At 45.8% G+C, this 18,478-nt stretch overlaps 3 protein-coding genes across 3 annotated transcripts; all 3 read left to right on the top strand.

Moving 5' to 3' along the window:
• The first annotated feature begins 2,431 nt into the window (after positions 1-2,431).
• Positions 2,432-14,817, top strand: LOC127140863 (uncharacterized). The gene is made up of 17 exons (XM_051068764.1): positions 2,432-2,573; positions 9,899-10,110; positions 10,213-10,803; positions 10,996-11,195; positions 11,294-11,406; positions 11,570-11,676; positions 11,818-11,994; positions 12,127-12,536; positions 12,645-12,657; positions 12,821-12,842; positions 12,936-12,963; positions 13,064-13,148; positions 13,285-13,431; positions 13,517-13,728; positions 14,053-14,146; positions 14,254-14,421; positions 14,614-14,817. Exons 4-17 carry the CDS (start codon positions 11,032-11,034, stop codon positions 14,815-14,817), a joined length of 1,944 nt encoding a protein of 647 aa, XP_050924721.1. The 5' UTR covers positions 2,432-2,573; positions 9,899-10,110; positions 10,213-10,803; positions 10,996-11,031.
• Positions 6,968-10,818, top strand: LOC127140864 (uncharacterized). Its single transcript, XM_051068765.1, has 13 exons — positions 6,968-7,186; positions 7,379-7,578; positions 7,677-7,789; positions 7,953-8,059; positions 8,201-8,377; positions 8,510-8,923; positions 9,204-9,225; positions 9,319-9,346; positions 9,447-9,531; positions 9,667-9,813; positions 9,899-10,110; positions 10,435-10,528; positions 10,636-10,818. The coding sequence occupies exons 2-13, from the start codon at positions 7,415-7,417 to the stop codon at positions 10,816-10,818; spliced, it is 1,746 nt and encodes a 581-aa protein (XP_050924722.1). The 5' UTR covers positions 6,968-7,186; positions 7,379-7,414.
• On the top strand, positions 13,179-16,770 carry LOC127140862 (uncharacterized). The gene is made up of 8 exons (XM_051068763.1): positions 13,179-13,728; positions 13,831-15,024; positions 15,188-15,294; positions 15,436-15,612; positions 15,745-16,154; positions 16,263-16,275; positions 16,439-16,460; positions 16,682-16,770. Exons 2-8 carry the CDS (start codon positions 14,871-14,873, stop codon positions 16,768-16,770), a joined length of 972 nt encoding a protein of 323 aa, XP_050924720.1. The 5' UTR covers positions 13,179-13,728; positions 13,831-14,870.
• Positions 16,771-18,478: the final 1,708 nt, after the last annotated feature.

The raw sequence follows: 18,478 nt of genomic DNA, 5'->3' as shown, positions 1-18,478 counted from the left end.
TTAGATATGGATCAACGCCTCTACAGCAGTTGTTGGGGACTCATTCACATCAAACATTTACTTACATCCCATCTAGTCTCCTGTGAGGAGTACTTGCAGCATGTAAACTGTGTGGTGTTTAAGTCTTCCTGTGTTGTCATTTGACAGGACCCTGATTTCCAACCTGCTGTGAGAGATCACCTAATGAACAGGACCTTCAGCATCATCGCCCCATTTCCCCAAGTTCAAGACAGACGACTGGTTCGCTTGGTTCCACGTGAAGCTGGTTACTCTGCTCCCAAGTTTCAGCGCAGTGATGCTCAAGAATGCTACCTCAGATATAAACTGCACAAACTACCATGTTGTGTAAGTAACATTTTACAAACAAGCAGGATTGCATCGCACCAAAGTACAAAATGACTAATGAGGAACTGCGTACAAATGTTTTCTCTGGCCCTTTGCAGTGTGAGCGGGATGGCCAAAGCTTTCCCTTCAATATCCTCGCAGGGACAAGAAGAAATCACAGATGTAATGGTGGGCTACCTGAAAAAATCTGTCAGTGTCATCAAACACGCCAGGTAAGGCCAACGCAGTAAACTCCGCCATGCGGTTGCTTGTGTGAGAATTTGCTAAAATGGCACTGAGAGGAAAACTGGCGCTTGTCTCATTTTATGTGTATTCATTTCTAAAATAATGCTCGCTAAATGGTATGTTTGCTAACGTCCATCTACGGGCCCTTAGTTTGCAGGCAGGGAATTCAGAGTGATGCCCAGTGGCTTGAGAAAAACTTGGGTCCATTTTCCACACGTGCTAAATACTCTGACCTCAAAGTATTCAACATCTCTGGGGTAAGTCAGACATTTCACTACCAATCTTCCTCGAAAAGAGCAGCACAATACTCTGAAGCTGGAAAGTCTTCACACAGAGGTGGCTTTTCCATGTATGTCAAAGAGAAATGCAGTGCGTATATCCTCTGTTGGTTTCATCAGGTGGCAGTTGTGGAAAACCTCTCACCAAAGCAGAAAGCTGAGCTGATCCTGGATCCAGACAGTAACGCTTTGGAGAATGAGAACATCGTAAGAGAGGTGTTCACAAGCTTGACAGAGTCCCCTGATACTGAGCAGCTCAGTCAGTTTTTCCAGGCTTACAGTGACATCAAAAGCAGGTGAATGCTTGACCTTAAGATTGCCATATTTTCCCACAAAGTTGCTTGACAAGCAGGTCATGTAAAACTTGTCCTGGGTTAAGAAAGGCAAAAAGTCCTCTTCAGCTGAAACGTGAATCCTTTCATCTCCAGAGAAACATCACCATCGTGGAAAATCCAGCTGTACGAGACATCATCTTGAACCTGACCTTGACAGCCCTTGCTCCTGAATTTGAAGACTTGGGCCTGAAGACTATAAGCTGTGGTTCCAGGTCTATTTGGTCACTGTGATGGCCAGCCTCCATCCTGGCAGCTTGGCGGTGATCCCAGTAACATCAGTTGTGCATCCTACGCAGCCATGTACGAAATCATATTTCTCAAGTCCAAAGTCAGACACTTTGGATTTTGCACGATGTCAAAGTGTGGCTTCAGACAAGTCACAAAATGTGTGTTTTCTTCCCTCAGACTCACTGGCCTCGAGCAAAGTTTGAAAATCCTGCCACTGCTGCTTTCACGGGGTGTGAGATCAAGCAGAGAGTCACTCAAGGAGACATTCGCACGTACGTTGACATCATTTTTCAGATAAGCCAATTACCACTGCTATGATGATAGCTGTATTGATGCCATGCCTTCATTTCATTTTTCTCTCAAACAGATTGCTCGTTTAGAGATTCCTTCAAGGTGAGTTCATTTCCTTGGGAGTATTACGTAGATTAAAAAACAACATTTGATGGAAATTTACTAGGCACAAGTTTGGCACATTGATTTTGTTAAGAAGGCCACGTCAAAATACTCTAAGAGGCTTTTGTCACGAGACTAACACTTACGCTTTGCTTGTCTGCAGTGCAAGGAGACCCTGGTCGATGGTAAGTTTGTAAAGTAGCAGACGTTTCAAGTGTGATGACAAAATCGCATTGTGAAGGTTCAATGTCTGATATTGGAATATTGTCTTTTCACAGAGGACCTCGTCTGTGCTGCGGTCGACGGGTAGGTGAATTCCAGTCTTGTCCAGTGCAGAGTTTGCCTAGGTAAAGTTACCTAAGGACTACCCAAGTTGAGAATGATTTTCTTTTTCCTTTTTCCTCAGATCACAACTCCAACAAACTGTGTCTATGGGCATTTCCTCTGAAGCCCTGTGCAATTTTACCATCACTGCGCACGCCTGTTCCTCGGTAGGACTGTTTTTTGAATAGCTGTGAATCCCAGAGAAAGAAGATTTGGCTTTTGCTACATTGCCATCCTGAGACAAATCTCTGTAAACTCTGAGAGCCTCTGCTTAATTTCCTGTCTGCTTTTTTCTAAGGCCACACATCTCACAGCTGACAACTTGGCAACACTGATGAAATGCTCACTGGAGAGCCAGACGACATACCCGGTAGAGGTGTGGACGCTTCTCTTCCAAAAAGCTTCGTCTGCACTAGACCAGGCTCTGGAGTCATTTGCCACCATGGTAAATCCAATCCCACAATTTCACCAAAACTGTGTTTCCCTGTGTGGATTCTGTGTAAAAACCAAAATGACTTTTCCAATCCTAGGCCCCCAACAACAGCAACCCGTCCCTGTCGCATGCTCTCGAGGCTCTTGGACAGGTGAGAATTGCCAGCTTCAGCCAGGCACAGCTGCAGAGCGTTAGCTTTGTCAGCAGCTGGTTCATGACAAACATCCGTCCGTTTTTGGCCTCTTCGTCGCCCAACTTCCTATTCTGCCTGAGCTCCAAGAACTTCAGCTGCGATACCTACCGCACTGTGTAAGCAAATGTGTGATATATTGCTCCACTGTGAACCAGACTGCAGGGGCACCTGCAGTTCTCTACTTGCTGAGATGTTAAAAGCACACTCTCAAATTTCAGCATCAAGGCCTTCAGCAGCCAGGCGCCATTCATGGACAGAGAAAGACAACAAACAGTCTTGACTTATTTCATCAAACCATTCCTCTCAAGAAATGACTCATCAGGTAAAGGCAGGAGCTCAAGCTCAATTTGGTAAAGTCTCGGTGGTATGTAGTGGTAGTACCTTGCCAACGCCTTTGTTTCTATCGTCTTTGCAGATCCTGGCTGTGTCTCATCCGTCAGAGGCAGTAAACAGTGGCTGGAGGCAAACTTTGGCGCCTACTCTGGTTTTGCAACACTCCGCGATTTGCAAGCCCTCAATCCCAACTTTTCAAGTGTGAGTGGCAACTGCAGTTGTAATATTCTTCCCCTCCAAACTGGAGCCTCTTAGCCATGGTTTTGCAATCACTGCTGTTTGATTCATATTGATTTCCTTTGGCAGGCGGAAGCGTTGTCAGTGCTCACTCCTGCTCAGGTGGCACAGCTGACACTGAGGCTCAGGGGCCTTGGAATGACACAGACCAAATCGACCACGTGTTTGAGCGACTTGAGGGAGGGCAATGCTCTGGAAAATGTGGATGAATTCCTGGAAGAGCTGACAGCAAATGGAAAGGTAGGCTACATTTGACACTGGGGCAAGAAGGACAATCCTGGGCTTTTAGATATGGATCAACGCCTCTACAGCAGTTGTTGGGACTCATTCACATCAAACATTTACTTACATCCCATCTAGTCTCCTGTGAGGAGTACTTGCAGCATGTAAACTGTGTGGTGTTTAAGTCTTCCTGTGTTGTCATTTGACAGGGACCCTGATTTCCAACCTGCTGTGAGAGATCACCTAATGAACAGGACCTTCAGCATCAATCGCTCCCCATTTCCCCAAGTTCAAGACAGGACGACTGGTTCGCTTGGTTCCACGTGAAGCTGGTTACTTGCTCCCAAGTTTCAGCCCAGTGATGCTCAAAATGCTACCTCAGATATAAACTGCACAAACTACCATGTTGTGTAAGTAACATTTTACAAACAAGCAGGATTGCATCGCACCAAAGTACAAAATGACTAATGAGGAACTGCGTACAAATGTTTTCTCTGGCCCTTTGCCAGTGTGAGCGGGATGGCCAAAGCTTTCCCTTCAATATCCTCGCAGGGACAAGAAGAAATCACAGATGTAATGGTGGGCTACCTGAAAAAATCTGTCAGTGTCATCAACACGCCAGGTAAGGCCAACGCAGTAAACTCCGCCATGCGGTTGCTTGTGTGAGAATTTGCTAAAATGGCACTGAGAGGAAAACTGGCGCTTGTCTCATTTTATGTGTATTCATTTTAAAATGATGCTCGCTAAATGGTATGTTTGCTAAACGTCCATCTACGGGCCCTTTAGTTTGCAGGCAGGGGAATTCAGAGTGATGCCCAGTGGCTTGAGAAAAACTTGGGTCCATTTCCACACGTGCTAAATACTCTGACCTCAAAGTATTCAACATCTCTGGGGTAAGTCAGACATTTCACTACCAATCTTCCTCGAAAAGAGCAGCACAATACTCTGAAAGCTGGAAAGTCTTCACACAGAGGTGGCTTTTCCATGTATGTCAAAGAGAATGCAGTGCGTATATCCTCTGTTGGTTTCATCAGGTGGCAGTTGTGGAAAACCTCTCACCAAAGCAGAAAGCTGAGCTGATCCTGGATCCAGACAGTAACGCTTTGGAGAATGAGAACATCGTAAGAGAGGTGTTCACAAGCTTGACAGAGTCCCCTGATACTGAGCAGCTCAGTCAGTTTTTCCAGGCTTACAGTGACATCAACAAGCAGGTGAATGCTTGACCTTAAGATTGCCATATTTTCCCACAAAGTTGCTTGACAAGCAGGTCATGTAAAACTTGTCCCTGGGTTAAGAAAGGCAAAAAGTCCTCTTCAGCTGAAACGTGAATCCTTTCATCTCCAGAGAAACATCACCATCGTGGAAAATCCAGCTGTACGAGACATCATCTTGAACCTGACCTTGACAGCCCTTGCTCCTGAATTTGAAGACTTTGGGCCTGAAGACTATAAGCTGTGGTTCCAGGTCTATTTGGTCACTGTGATGGCCAGCCTCCATCCTGGCAGCTTGGCGGTGATCCCCAGTAACATCAGTTGTGCATCCTACGCAGCCATGTACGAAATCATATTTCTCAAGTCCAAAGTCAGACACTTTGGATTTTGCACGATGTCAAAGTGTGGGCTTCAGACAAGTCACAAAAAATGTGTGTTTTCTTCCCTCAGACTCACTGGCCTCGAGCAAAGTTTGAAAATCCTGCCACTGCTGCTTTCACGGGGTGTGAGATCAAGCAGAGAGTCACTCAAGGAGACATTCGCACGTACGTTGACATCATTTTTCAGATAAGCCAATTACCACTGCTATGATGATAGCTGTATTGATGCCATGCCTTCATTTCATTTTTCTCTCAAACAGATTGCTCGTTTAGAGATTCCTTCAAGGTGAGTTCATTTCCTTGGGAGTATTACGTAGATTAAAAAACAACATTTGATGGAAATTTACTAGGCACAAGTTTTGGCACATTGATTTTGTTAAGAAGGCCACGTCAAAATACTCTAAGAGGCTTTTGTCACGAGACTAACACTTACGCTTTGCTTGTCTGCAGTGCAAGGAGACCCCTGGTCGATGGTAAGTTTGTAAAGTAGCAGACGTTTCAAGTGTGATGACAAAATCGCATTGTGAAGGTTCAATGTCTGATATTGGAATATTGTCTTTTCACAGAGGACCTCGTCTGTGCTGCGGTCGACGGGTAGGTGAATTCCAGTCTTGTCCAGTGCAGAGTTTGCCTAGGTAAAGTTACCTAAGGACTACCCAAGTTGAGAATGATTTTCTTTTTCCTTTTTCCTCAGATCACAACTCCAACAAACTGTGTCTATGGGCATTTCCTCTGAAGCCCTGTGCAATTTTACCATCACTGCGCACGCCTGTTCCTCGGTAGGACTGTTTTTTGAATAGCTGTGAATCCCAGAGAAAGAAGATTTGGCTTTTGCTACATTGCCATCCTGAGACAAATCTCTGTAAACTCTGCAGAGCCTCTGCTTAATTTCCTGTCTGCTTTCTTTCTAAGGCCACACATCTCACAGCTGACAACTTGGCAACACTGATGAAATGCTCACTGGAGAGCCAGACGACATACCCGGTAGAGGTGTGGACGCTTCTCTTCCAAAAAGCTTCGTCTGCACTAGACCAGGCTCTGGAGTCATTTGCCACCATGGTAAATCCAATCCCACAATTTCACCAAAACTGTGTTTCCCTGTGTGGATTCTGTGTAAAAACCAAAATGACTTTTCCAATCCTAGGCCCCCAACAACAGCAACCCGTCCCTGTCGCATGCTCTCGAGGCTCTTGGACAGGTGAGAATTGCCAGCTTCAGCCAGGCACAGCTGCAGAGCGTTAGCTTTGTCAGCAGCTGGTTCATGACAAACATCCGTCCGTTTTTGGCCTCTTCGTCGCCCAACTTCCTATTCTGCCTGAGCTCCAAGAACTTCAGCTGCGATACCTACCGCACTGTGTAAGCAAATGTGTGATATATTGCTCCACTGTGAACCAGACTGCAGGGGCACCTGCAGTTCTCTACTTGCTGAGATGTTAAAAGCACACTCTCAAATTTCAGCATCAAGGCCTTCAGCAGCCAGGCGCCATTCATGGACAGAGAAAGACAACAAACAGTCTTGACTTATTTCATCAAACCATTCCTCTCAAGAAATGACTCATCAGGTAAAGGCAGGAGCTCAAGCTCAATTTGGTAAAGTCTCGGTGGTATGTAGTGGTAGTACCTTGCCAACGCCTTTGTTTCTATCGTCTTTGCAGATCCTGGCTGTGTCTCATCCGTCAGAGGCAGTAAACAGTGGCTGGAGGCAAACTTTGGCGCCTACTCTGGTTTTGCAACACTCCGCGATTTGCAAGCCCTCAATCCCAACTTTTCAAGTGTGAGTGGCAACTGCAGTTGTAATATTCTTCCCCTCCCAAACTGGAGCCTCTTAGCCATGGTTTTGCAATCACTGCTGTTTGATTTCATATTGATTTCCTTTGGCAGGCGGAAGCGTTGTCAGTGCTCACTCCTGCTCAGGTGGCACAGCTGACACTGAGCTCAGGGGCCTTGAATGACACAGACCAAATCGACCACGTGTTTGAGCGACTTGAGGAGGGCAATGCTCTGGAAAATGTGGATGAATTCCTGGAAGAGCTGACAGCAAATGGAAAGGTAGGCTACATTTGACACTGGGGCAAGAAGGACAATCCTGGGCTTTTAGATATGGATCAACGCCTCTACAGCAGTTGTTGGGGACTCATTCACATCAAACATTTACTTACATCCCATCTAGTCTCCTGTGAGGAGTACTTGCAGCATGTAAACTGTGTGGTGTTTAAGTCTTCCTGTGTTGTCATTTGACAGGACCCTGATTTCCAACCTGCTGTGAGAGATCACCTAATGAACAGGACCTTCAGCATCATCGCTCCCCATTTCCCCAAGTTCAAGACAGACGACTGGTTCGCTTGGTTCCACGTGAAGCTGGTTACTCTGCTCCCAAGTTTCAGCGCAGTGATGCTCAAGAATGCTACCTCAGATATAAACTGCACAAACTACCATGTTGTGTAAGTAACATTTTACAAACAAGCAGGATTGCATCGCACCAAAGTACAAAATGACTAATGAGGAACTGCGTACAAATGTTTTCTCTGGCCCTTTGCAGTGTGAGCGGGATGGCCAAAGCTTTCCCTTCAATATCCTCGCAGGGACAAGAAGAAATCACAGATGTAATGGTGGGCTACCTGAAAAAATCTGTCAGTGTCATCAACACGCCAGGTAAGGCCAACGCAGTAAACTCCGCCATGCGGTTGCTTGTGTGAGAATTTGCTAAAATGGCACTGAGAGGAAAACTGGCGCTTGTCTCATTTTATGTGTATTCATTTCTAAAATAATGCTCGCTAAATGGTATGTTTGCTAACGTCCATCTACGGGCCCTTAGTTTGCAGGCAGGGAATTCAGAGTGATGCCCAGTGGCTTGAGAAAAACTTGGGTCCATTTTCCACACGTGCTAAATACTCTGACCTCAAAGTATTCAACATCTCTGGGGTAAGTCAGACATTTCACTACCAATCTTCCTCGAAAAGAGCAGCACAATACTCTGAAGCTGGAAAGTCTTCACACAGAGGTGGCTTTTCCATGTATGTCAAAGAGAAATGCAGTGCGTATATCCTCTGTTGGTTTCATCAGGTGGCAGTTGTGGAAAACCTCTCACCAAAGCAGAAAGCTGAGCTGATCCTGGATCCAGACAGTAACGCTTTGGAGAATGAGAACATCGTAAGAGAGGTGTTCACAAGCTTGACAGAGTCCCCTGATACTGAGCAGCTCAGTCAGTTTTTCCAGGCTTACAGTGACATCAACAAGCAGGTGAATGCTTGACCTTAAGATTGCCATATTTTCCCACAAAGTTGCTTGACAAGCAGGTCATGTAAAACTTGTCCTGGGTTAAGAAAGGCAAAAAGTCCTCTTCAGCTGAAACGTGAATCCTTTCATCTCCAGAGAAACATCACCATCGTGGAAAATCCAGCTGTACGAGACATCATCTTGAACCTGACCTTGACAGCCCTTGCTCCTGAATTTGAAGACTTTGGGCCTGAAGACTATAAGCTGTGGTTCCAGGTCTATTTGGTCACTGTGATGGCCAGCCTCCATCCTGGCAGCTTGGCGGTGATCCCCAGTAACATCAGTTGTGCATCCTACGCAGCCATGTACGAAATCATATTTCTCAAGTCCAAAGTCAGACACTTTGGATTTTGCACGATGTCAAAGTGTGGCTTCAGACAAGTCACAAAAATGTGTGTTTTCTTCCCTCAGACTCACTGGCCTCGAGCAAAGTTTGAAAATCCTGCCACTGCTGCTTTCACGGGGTGTGAGATCAAGCAGAGAGTCACTCAAGGAGACATTCGCACGTACGTTGACATCATTTTTCAGATAAGCCAATTACCACTGCTATGATGATAGCTGTATTGATGCCATGCCTTCATTTCATTTTTCTCTCAAACAGATTGCTCGTTTAGAGATTCCTTCAAGGTGAGTTCATTTCCTTGGGAGTATTACGTAGATTAAAAAACAACATTTGATGGAAATTTACTAGGCACAAGTTTGGCACATTGATTTTGTTAAGAAGGCCACGTCAAAATACTCTAAGAGGCTTTTGTCACGAGACTAACACTTACGCTTTGCTTGTCTGCAGTGCAAGGAGACCCTGGTCGATGGTAAGTTTGTAAAGTAGCAGACGTTTCAAGTGTGATGACAAAATCGCATTGTGAAGGTTCAATGTCTGATATTGGAATATTGTCTTTTCACAGAGGACCTCGTCTGTGCTGCGGTCGACGGGTAGGTGAATTCCAGTCTTGTCCAGTGCAGAGTTTGCCTAGGTAAAGTTACCTAAGGACTACCCAAGTTGAGAATGATTTTCTTTTTCCTTTTTCCTCAGATCACAACTCCAACAAACTGTGTCTATGGGCATTTCCTCTGAAGCCCTGTGCAATTTTACCATCACTGCGCACGCCTGTTCCTCGGTAGGACTGTTTTTTGAATAGCTGTGAATCCCAGAGAAAGAAGATTTGGCTTTTGCTACATTGCCATCCTGAGACAAATCTCTGTAAACTCTGCTAAGAGCCTCTGCTTAATTTCCTGTCTGCTTTCTTTCTAAGGCCACACATCTCACAGCTGACAACTTGGCAACACTGATGAAATGCTCACTGGAGAGCCAGACGACATACCCGGTAGAGGTGTGGACGCTTCTCTTCCAAAAAGCTTCGTCTGCACTAGACCAGGCTCTGGAGTCATTTGCCACCATGGTAAATCCAATCCCACAATTTCACCAAAACTGTGTTTCCCTGTGTGGATTCTGTGTAAAAACCAAAATGACTTTTCCAATCCTAGGCCCCCAACAACAGCAACCCGTCCCTGTCGCATGCTCTCGAGGCTCTTGGACAGGTGAGAATTGCCAGCTTCAGCCAGGCACAGCTGCAGAGCGTTAGCTTTGTCAGCAGCTGGTTCATGACAAACATCCGTCCGTTTTTGGCCTCTTCGTCGCCCAACTTCCTATTCTGCCTGAGCTCCAAGAACTTCAGCTGCGATACCTACCGCACTGTGTAAGCAAATGTGTGATATATTGCTCCACTGTGAACCAGACTGCAGGGGCACCTGCAGTTCTCTACTTGCTGAGATGTTAAAAGCACACTCTCAAATTTCAGCATCAAGGCCTTCAGCAGCCAGGCGCCATTCATGGACAGAGAAAGACAACAAACAGTCTTGACTTATTTCATCAAACCATTCCTCTCAAGAAATGACTCATCAGGTAAAGGCAGGAGCTCAAGCTCAATTTGGTAAAGTCTCGGTGGTATGTAGTGGTAGTACCTTGCCAACGCCTTTGTTTCTATCGTCTTTGCAGATCCTGGCTGTGTCTCATCCGTCAGAGGCAGTAAACAGTGGCTGGAGGCAAACTTTGGCGCCTACTCTGGTTTTGCAACACTCCGCGATTTGCAAGCCCTCAATCCCAACTTTTCAAGTGTGAGTGGCAACTGCAGTTGTAATATTCTTCCCCTCCCAAACTGGAACCTCTTAGCCATGGTTTTGCAATCACTGCTGTTTGATTTCATATTGATTTCCTTTGGCAGGCGGAAGCGTTGTCAGTGCTCACTCCTGCTCAGGTGGCACAGCTGACACTGAGCTCAGGGGCCTTGAATGACACAGACCAAATCGACCACGTGTTTGAGCGACTTGAGGAGGGCAATGCTCTGGAAAATGTGGATGAATTCCTGGAAGAGCTGACAGCAAATGGAAAGGTAGGCTACATTTGACACTGGGGCAAGAAGGACAATCCTGGGCTTTTAGATATGGATCAACGCCTCTACAGCAGTTGTTGGGGACTCATTCACATCAAACATTTACTTACATCCCATCTAGTCTCCTGTGAGGAGTACTTGCAGCATGTAAACTGTGTGGTGTTTAAGTCTTCCTGTGTTGTCATTTGACAGGACCCTGATTTCCAACCTGCTGTGAGAGATCACCTAATGAACAGGACCTTCAGCATCATCGCTCCCCATTTCCCCAAGTTCAAGACAGACGACTGGTTCGCTTGGTTCCACGTGAAGCTGGTTACTCTGCTCCCAAGTTTCAGCGCAGTGATGCTCAAGAATGCTACCTCAGATATAAACTGCACAAACTACCATGTTGTGTAAGTAACATTTTACAAACAAGCAGGATTGCATCGCACCAAAGTACAAAATGACTAATGAGGAACTGCGTACAAATGTTTTCTCTGGCCCTTTGCAGTGTGAGCGGGATGGCCAAAGCTTTCCCTTCAATATCCTCGCAGGGACAAGAAGAAATCACAGATGTAATGGTGGGCTACCTGAAAAAATCTGTCAGTGTCATCAACACGCCAGGTAAGGCCAACGCAGTAAACTCCGCCATGCGGTTGCTTGTGTGAGAATTTGCTAAAATGGCACTGAGAGGAAAACTGGCGCTTGTCTCATTTTATGTGTATTCATTTCTAAAATAATGCTCGCTAAATGGTATGTTTGCTAACGTCCATCTACGGGCCCTTAGTTTGCAGGCAGGGAATTCAGAGTGATGCCCAGTGGCTTGAGAAAAACTTGGGTCCATTTTCCACACGTGCTAAATACTCTGACCTCAAAGTATTCAACATCTCTGGGGTAAGTCAGACATTTCACTACCAATCTTCCTCGAAAAGAGCAGCACAATACTCTGAAGCTGGAAAGTCTTCACACAGAGGTGGCTTTTCCATGTATGTCAAAGAGAAATGCAGTGCGTATATCCTCTGTTGGTTTCATCAGGTGGCAGTTGTGGAAAACCTCTCACCAAAGCAGAAAGCTGAGCTGATCCTGGATCCAGACAGTAACGCTTTGGAGAATGAGAACATCGTAAGAGAGGTGTTCACAAGCTTGACAGAGTCCCCTGATACTGAGCAGCTCAGTCAGTTTTTCCAGGCTTACAGTGACATCAACAAGCAGGTGAATGCTTGACCTTAAGATTGCCATATTTTCCCACAAAGTTGCTTGACAAGCAGGTCATGTAAAACTTGTCCTGGGTTAAGAAAGGCAAAAAGTCCTCTTCAGCTGAAACGTGAATCCTTTCATCTCCAGAGAAACATCACCATCGTGGAAAATCCAGCTGTACGAGACATCATCTTGAACCTGACCTTGACAGCCCTTGCTCCTGAATTTGAAGACTTTGGGCCTGAAGACTATAAGCTGTGGTTCCAGGTCTATTTGGTCACTGTGATGGCCAGCCTCCATCCTGGCAGCTTGGCGGTGATCCCCAGTAACATCAGTTGTGCATCCTACGCAGCCATGTACGAAATCATATTTCTCAAGTCCAAAGTCAGACACTTTGGATTTTGCACGATGTCAAAGTGTGGCTTCAGACAAGTCACAAAAATGTGTGTTTTCTTCCCTCAGACTCACTGGCCTCGAGCAAAGTTTGAAAATCCTGCCACTGCTGCTTTCACGGGGTGTGAGATCAAGCAGAGAGTCACTCAAGGAGACATTCGCACGTACGTTGACATCATTTTTCAGATAAGCCAATTACCACTGCTATGATGATAGCTGTATTGATGCCATGCCTTCATTTCATTTTTCTCTCAAACAGATTGCTCGTTTAGAGATTCCTTCAAGGTGAGTTCATTTCCTTGGGAGTATTACGTAGATTAAAAAACAACATTTGATGGAAATTTACTAGGCACAAGTTTGGCACATTGATTTTGTTAAGAAGGCCACGTCAAAATACTCTAAGAGGCTTTTGTCACGAGACTAACACTTACGCTTTGCTTGTCTGCAGTGCAAGGAGACCCTGGTCGATGGTAAGTTTGTAAAGTAGCAGACGTTTCAAGTGTGATGACAAAATCGCATTGTGAAGGTTCAATGTCTGATATTGGAATATTGTCTTTTCACAGAGGACCTCGTCTGTGCTGCGGTCGACGGGTAGGTGAATTCCAGTCTTGTCCAGTGCAGAGTTTGCCTAGGTAAAGTTACCTAAGGACTACCCAAGTTGAGAATGATTTTCTTTTTCCTTTTTCCTCAGATCACAACTCCAACAAACTGTGTCTATGGGCATTTCCTCTGAAGCCCTGTGCAATTTTACCATCACTGCGCACGCCTGTTCCTCGGTAGGACTGTTTTTTGAATAGCTGTGAATCCCAGAGAAAGAAGATTTGGCTTTTGCTACATTGCCATCCTGAGACAAATCTCTGTAAACTCTGCTTAAGAGCCTCTGCTTAATTTCCTGTCTGCTTTCTTTCTAAGGCCACACATCTCACAGCTGACAACTTGGCAACACTGATGAAATGCTCACTGGAGAGCCAGACGACATACCCGGTAGAGGTGTGGACGCTTCTCTTCCAAAAAGCTTCGTCTGCACTAGACCAGGCTCTGGAGTCATTTGCCACCATGGTAAATCCAATCCCACAATTTCACCAAAACTGTGTTTCCCTGTGTGGATTCTGTGTAAAAACCAAAATGACTTTTCCAATCCTAGGCCCCCAACAACAGCAACCCGTCCCTGTCGCATGCTCTCGAGGCTCTTGGACAGGTGAGAATTGCCAGCTTCAGCCAGGCACAGCTGCAGAGCGTTAGCTTTGTCAGCAGCTGGTTCATGACAAACATCCGTCCGTTTTTGGCCTCTTCGTCGCCCAACTTCCTATTCTGCCTGAGCTCCAAGAACTTCAGCTGCGATACCTACCGCACTGTGTAAGCAAATGTGTGATATATTGCTCCACTGTGAACCAGACTGCAGGGGCACCTGCAGTTCTCTACTTGCTGAGATGTTAAAAGCACACTCTCAAATTTCAGCATCAAGGCCTTCAGCAGCCAGGCGCCATTCATGGACAGAGAAAGACAACAAACAGTCTTGACTTATTTCATCAAACCATTCCTCTCAAGAAATGACTCATCAGGTAAAGGCAGGAGCTCAAGCTCAATTTGGTAAAGTCTCGGTGGTATGTAGTGGTAGTACCTTGCCAACGCCTTTGTTTCTATCGTCTTTGCAGATCCTGGCTGTGTCTCATCCGTCAGAGGCAGTAAACAGTGGCTGGAGGCAAACTTTGGCGCCTACTCTGGTTTTGCAACACTCCGCGATTTGCAAGCCCTCAATCCCAACTTTTCAAGTGTGAGTGGCAACTGCAGTTGTAATATTCTTCCCCTCCCAAACTGGAACCTCTTAGCCATGGTTTTGCAATCACTGCTGTTTGATTTCATATTGATTTCCTTTGGCAGGCGGAAGCGTTGTCAGTGCTCACTCCTGCTCAGGTGGCACAGCTGACACTGAGCTCAGGGGCCTTGAATGACACAGACCAAATCGACCACGTGTTTGAGCGACTTGAGGAGGGCAATGCTCTGGAAAATGTGGATGAATTCCTGGAAGAGCTGACAGCAAATGGAAAGGTAGGCTACATTTGACACTGGGGCAAGAAGGACAATCCTGGGCTTTTAGATATGGATCAACGCCTCTACAGCAGTTGTTGGGGACTCATTCACATCAAACATTTACTTACATCCCATCTAGTCTCCTGTGAGGAGTACTTGCAGCATGTAAACTGTGTGGTGTTTAAGTCTTCCTGTGTTGTCATTTGACAGGACCCTGATTTCCAACCTGCTGTGAGAGATCACCTAATGAACAGGACCTTCAGCATCATCGCTCCCCATTTCCCCAAGTTCAAGACAGACGACTGGTTCGCTTGGTTCCACGTGAAGCTGGTTACTCTGCTCCCAAGTTTCAGCGCAGTGATGCTCAAGAATGCTACCTCAGATATAAACTGCACAAACTACCATGTTGTGTAAGTAACATTTTACAAACAAGCAGGATTGCATCGCACCAAAGTACAAAATGACTAATGAGGAACTGCGTACAAATGTTTTCTCTGGCCCTTTGCAGTGTGAGCGGGATGGCCAAAGCTTTCCCTTCAATATCCTCGCAGGGACAAGAAGAAATCACAGATGTAATGGTGGGCTACCTGAAAAAATCTGTCAGTGTCATCAACACGCCAGGTAAGGCCAACGCAGTAAACTCCGCCATGCGGTTGCTTGTGTGAGAATTTGCTAAAATGGCACTGAGAGGAAAACTGGCGCTTGTCTCATTTTATGTGTATTCATTTCTAAAATAATGCTCGCTAAATGGTATGTTTGCTAACGTCCATCTACGGGCCCTTAGTTTGCAGGCAGGGAATTCAGAGTGATGCCCAGTGGCTTGAGAAAAACTTGGGTCCATTTTCCACACGTGCTAAATACTCTGACCTCAAAGTATTCAACATCTCTGGGGTAAGTCAGACATTTCACTACCAATCTTCCTCGAAAAGAGCAGCACAATACTCTGAAGCTGGAAAGTCTTCACACAGAGGTGGCTTTTCCATGTATGTCAAAGAGAAATGCAGTGCGTATATCCTCTGTTGGTTTCATCAGGTGGCAGTTGTGGAAAACCTCTCACCAAAGCAGAAAGCTGAGCTGATCCTGGATCCAGACAGTAACGCTTTGGAGAATGAGAACATCGTAAGAGAGGTGTTCACAAGCTTGACAGAGTCCCCTGATACTGAGCAGCTCAGTCAGTTTTTCCAGGCTTACAGTGACATCAACAAGCAGGTGAATGCTTGACCTTAAGATTGCCATATTTTCCCACAAAGTTGCTTGACAAGCAGGTCATGTAAAACTTGTCCTGGGTTAAGAAAGGCAAAAAGTCCTCTTCAGCTGAAACGTGAATCCTTTCATCTCCAGAGAAACATCACCATCGTGGAAAATCCAGCTGTACGAGACATCATCTTGAACCTGACCTTGACAGCCCTTGCTCCTGAATTTGAAGACTTTGGGCCTGAAGACTATAAGCTGTGGTTCCAGGTCTATTTGGTCACTGTGATGGCCAGCCTCCATCCTGGCAGCTTGGCGGTGATCCCCAGTAACATCAGTTGTGCATCCTACGCAGCCATGTACGAAATCATATTTCTCAAGTCCAAAGTCAGACACTTTGGATTTTGCACGATGTCAAAGTGTGGCTTCAGACAAGTCACAAAAATGTGTGTTTTCTTCCCTCAGACTCACTGGCCTCGAGCAAAGTTTGAAAATCCTGCCACTGCTGCTTTCACGGGGTGTGAGATCAAGCAGAGAGTCACTCAAGGAGACATTCGCACGTACGTTGACATCATTTTTCAGATAAGCCAATTACCACTGCTATGATGATAGCTGTATTGATGCCATGCCTTCATTTCATTTTTCTCTCAAACAGATTGCTCGTTTAGAGATTCCTTCAAGGTGAGTTCATTTCCTTGGGAGTATTACGTAGATTAAAAAACAACATTTGATGGAAATTTACTAGGCACAAGTTTGGCACATTGATTTTGTTAAGAAGGCCACGTCAAAATACTCTAAGAGGCTTTTGTCACGAGACTAACACTTACGCTTTGCTTGTCTGCAGTGCAAGGAGACCCTGGTCGATGGTAAGTTTGTAAAGTAGCAGACGTTTCAAGTGTGATGACAAAATCGCATTGTGAAGGTTCAATGTCTGATATTGGAATATTGTCTTTTCACAGAGGACCTCGTCTGTGCTGCGGTCGACGGGTAGGTGAATTCCAGTCTTGTCCAGTGCAGAGTTTGCCTAGGTAAAGTTACCTAAGGACTACCCAAGTTGAGAATGATTTTCTTTTTCCTTTTTCCTCAGATCACAACTCCAACAAACTGTGTCTATGGGCATTTCCTCTGAAGCCCTGTGCAATTTTACCATCACTGCGCACGCCTGTTCCTCGGTAGGACTGTTTTTTGAATAGCTGTGAATCCCAGAGAAAGAAGATTTGGCTTTTGCTACATTGCCATCCTGAGACAAATCTCTGTAAACTCTGCTAAGAGCCTCTGCTTAATTTCCTGTCTGCTTTCTTTCTAAGGCCACACATCTCACAGCTGACAACTTGGCAACACTGATGAAATGCTCACTGGAGAGCCAGACGACATACCCGGTAGAGGTGTGGACGCTTCTCTTCCAAAAAGCTTCGTCTGCACTAGACCAGGCTCTGGAGTCATTTGCCACCATGGTAAATCCAATCCCACAATTTCACCAAAACTGTGTTTCCCTGTGTGGATTCTGTGTAAAAACCAAAATGACTTTTCCAATCCTAGGCCCCCAACAACAGCAACCCGTCCCTGTCGCATGCTCTCGAGGCTCTTGGACAGGTGAGAATTGCCAGCTTCAGCCAGGCACAGCTGCAGAGCGTTAGCTTTGTCAGCAGCTGGTTCATGACAAACATCCGTCCGTTTTTGGCCTCTTCGTCGCCCAACTTCCTATTCTGCCTGAGCTCCAAGAACTTCAGCTGCGATACCTACCGCACTGTGTAAGCAAATGTGTGATATATTGCTCCACTGTGAACCAGACTGCAGGGGCACCTGCAGTTCTCTACTTGCTGAGATGTTAAAAGCACACTCTCAAATTTCAGCATCAAGGCCTTCAGCAGCCAGGCGCCATTCATGGACAGAGAAAGACAACAAACAGTCTTGACTTATTTCATCAAACCATTCCTCTCAAGAAATGACTCATCAGGTAAAGGCAGGAGCTCAAGCTCAATTTGGTAAAGTCTCGGTGGTATGTAGTGGTAGTACCTTGCCAACGCCTTTGTTTCTATCGTCTTTGCAGATCCTGGCTGTGTCTCATCCGTCAGAGGCAGTAAACAGTGGCTGGAGGCAAACTTTGGCGCCTACTCTGGTTTTGCAACACTCCGCGATTTGCAAGCCCTCAATCCCAACTTTTCAAGTGTGAGTGGCAACTGCAGTTGTAATATTCTTCCCCTCCCAAACTGGAGCCTCTTAGCCATGGTTTTGCAATCACTGCTGTTTGATTTCATATTGATTTCCTTTGGCAGGCGGAAGCGTTGTCAGTGCTCACTCCTGCTCAGGTGGCACAGCTGACACTGAGCTCAGGGGCCTTGAATGACACAGACCAAATCGACCACGTGTTTGAGCGACTTGAGGAGGGCAATGCTCTGGAAAATGTGGATGAATTCCTGGAAGAGCTGACAGCAAATGGAAAGGTAGGCTACATTTGACACTGGGGCAAGAAGGACAATCCTGGGCTTTTAGATATGGATCAACGCCTCTACAGCAGTTGTTGGGGACTCATTCACATCAAACATTTACTTACATCCCATCTAGTCTCCTGTGAGGAGTACTTGCAGCATGTAAACTGTGTGGTGTTTAAGTCTTCCTGTGTTGTCATTTGACAGGACCCTGATTTCCAACCTGCTGTGAGAGATCACCTAATGAACAGGACCTTCAGCATCATCGCTCCCCATTTCCCCAAGTTCAAGACAGACGACTGGTTCGCTTGGTTCCACGTGAAGCTGGTTACTCTGCTCCCAAGTTTCAGCGCAGTGATGCTCAAGAATGGCTACCTCAGATATAAACTGCACAAACTACCATGTTGTGTAAGTAACATTTTACAAACAAGCAGGATTGCATCGCACCAAAGTAC

The sequence above is a fragment of the Lates calcarifer genome, unplaced genomic scaffold (genome assembly GCF_001640805.2).
Source record: "Lates calcarifer isolate ASB-BC8 unplaced genomic scaffold, TLL_Latcal_v3 _unitig_525_quiver_2721, whole genome shotgun sequence".
In the NCBI taxonomy this organism is placed as follows: Eukaryota; Metazoa; Chordata; class Actinopteri; family Centropomidae; genus Lates; species Lates calcarifer.
This window is presented reverse-complemented; position numbering and strand designations above follow the sequence as displayed.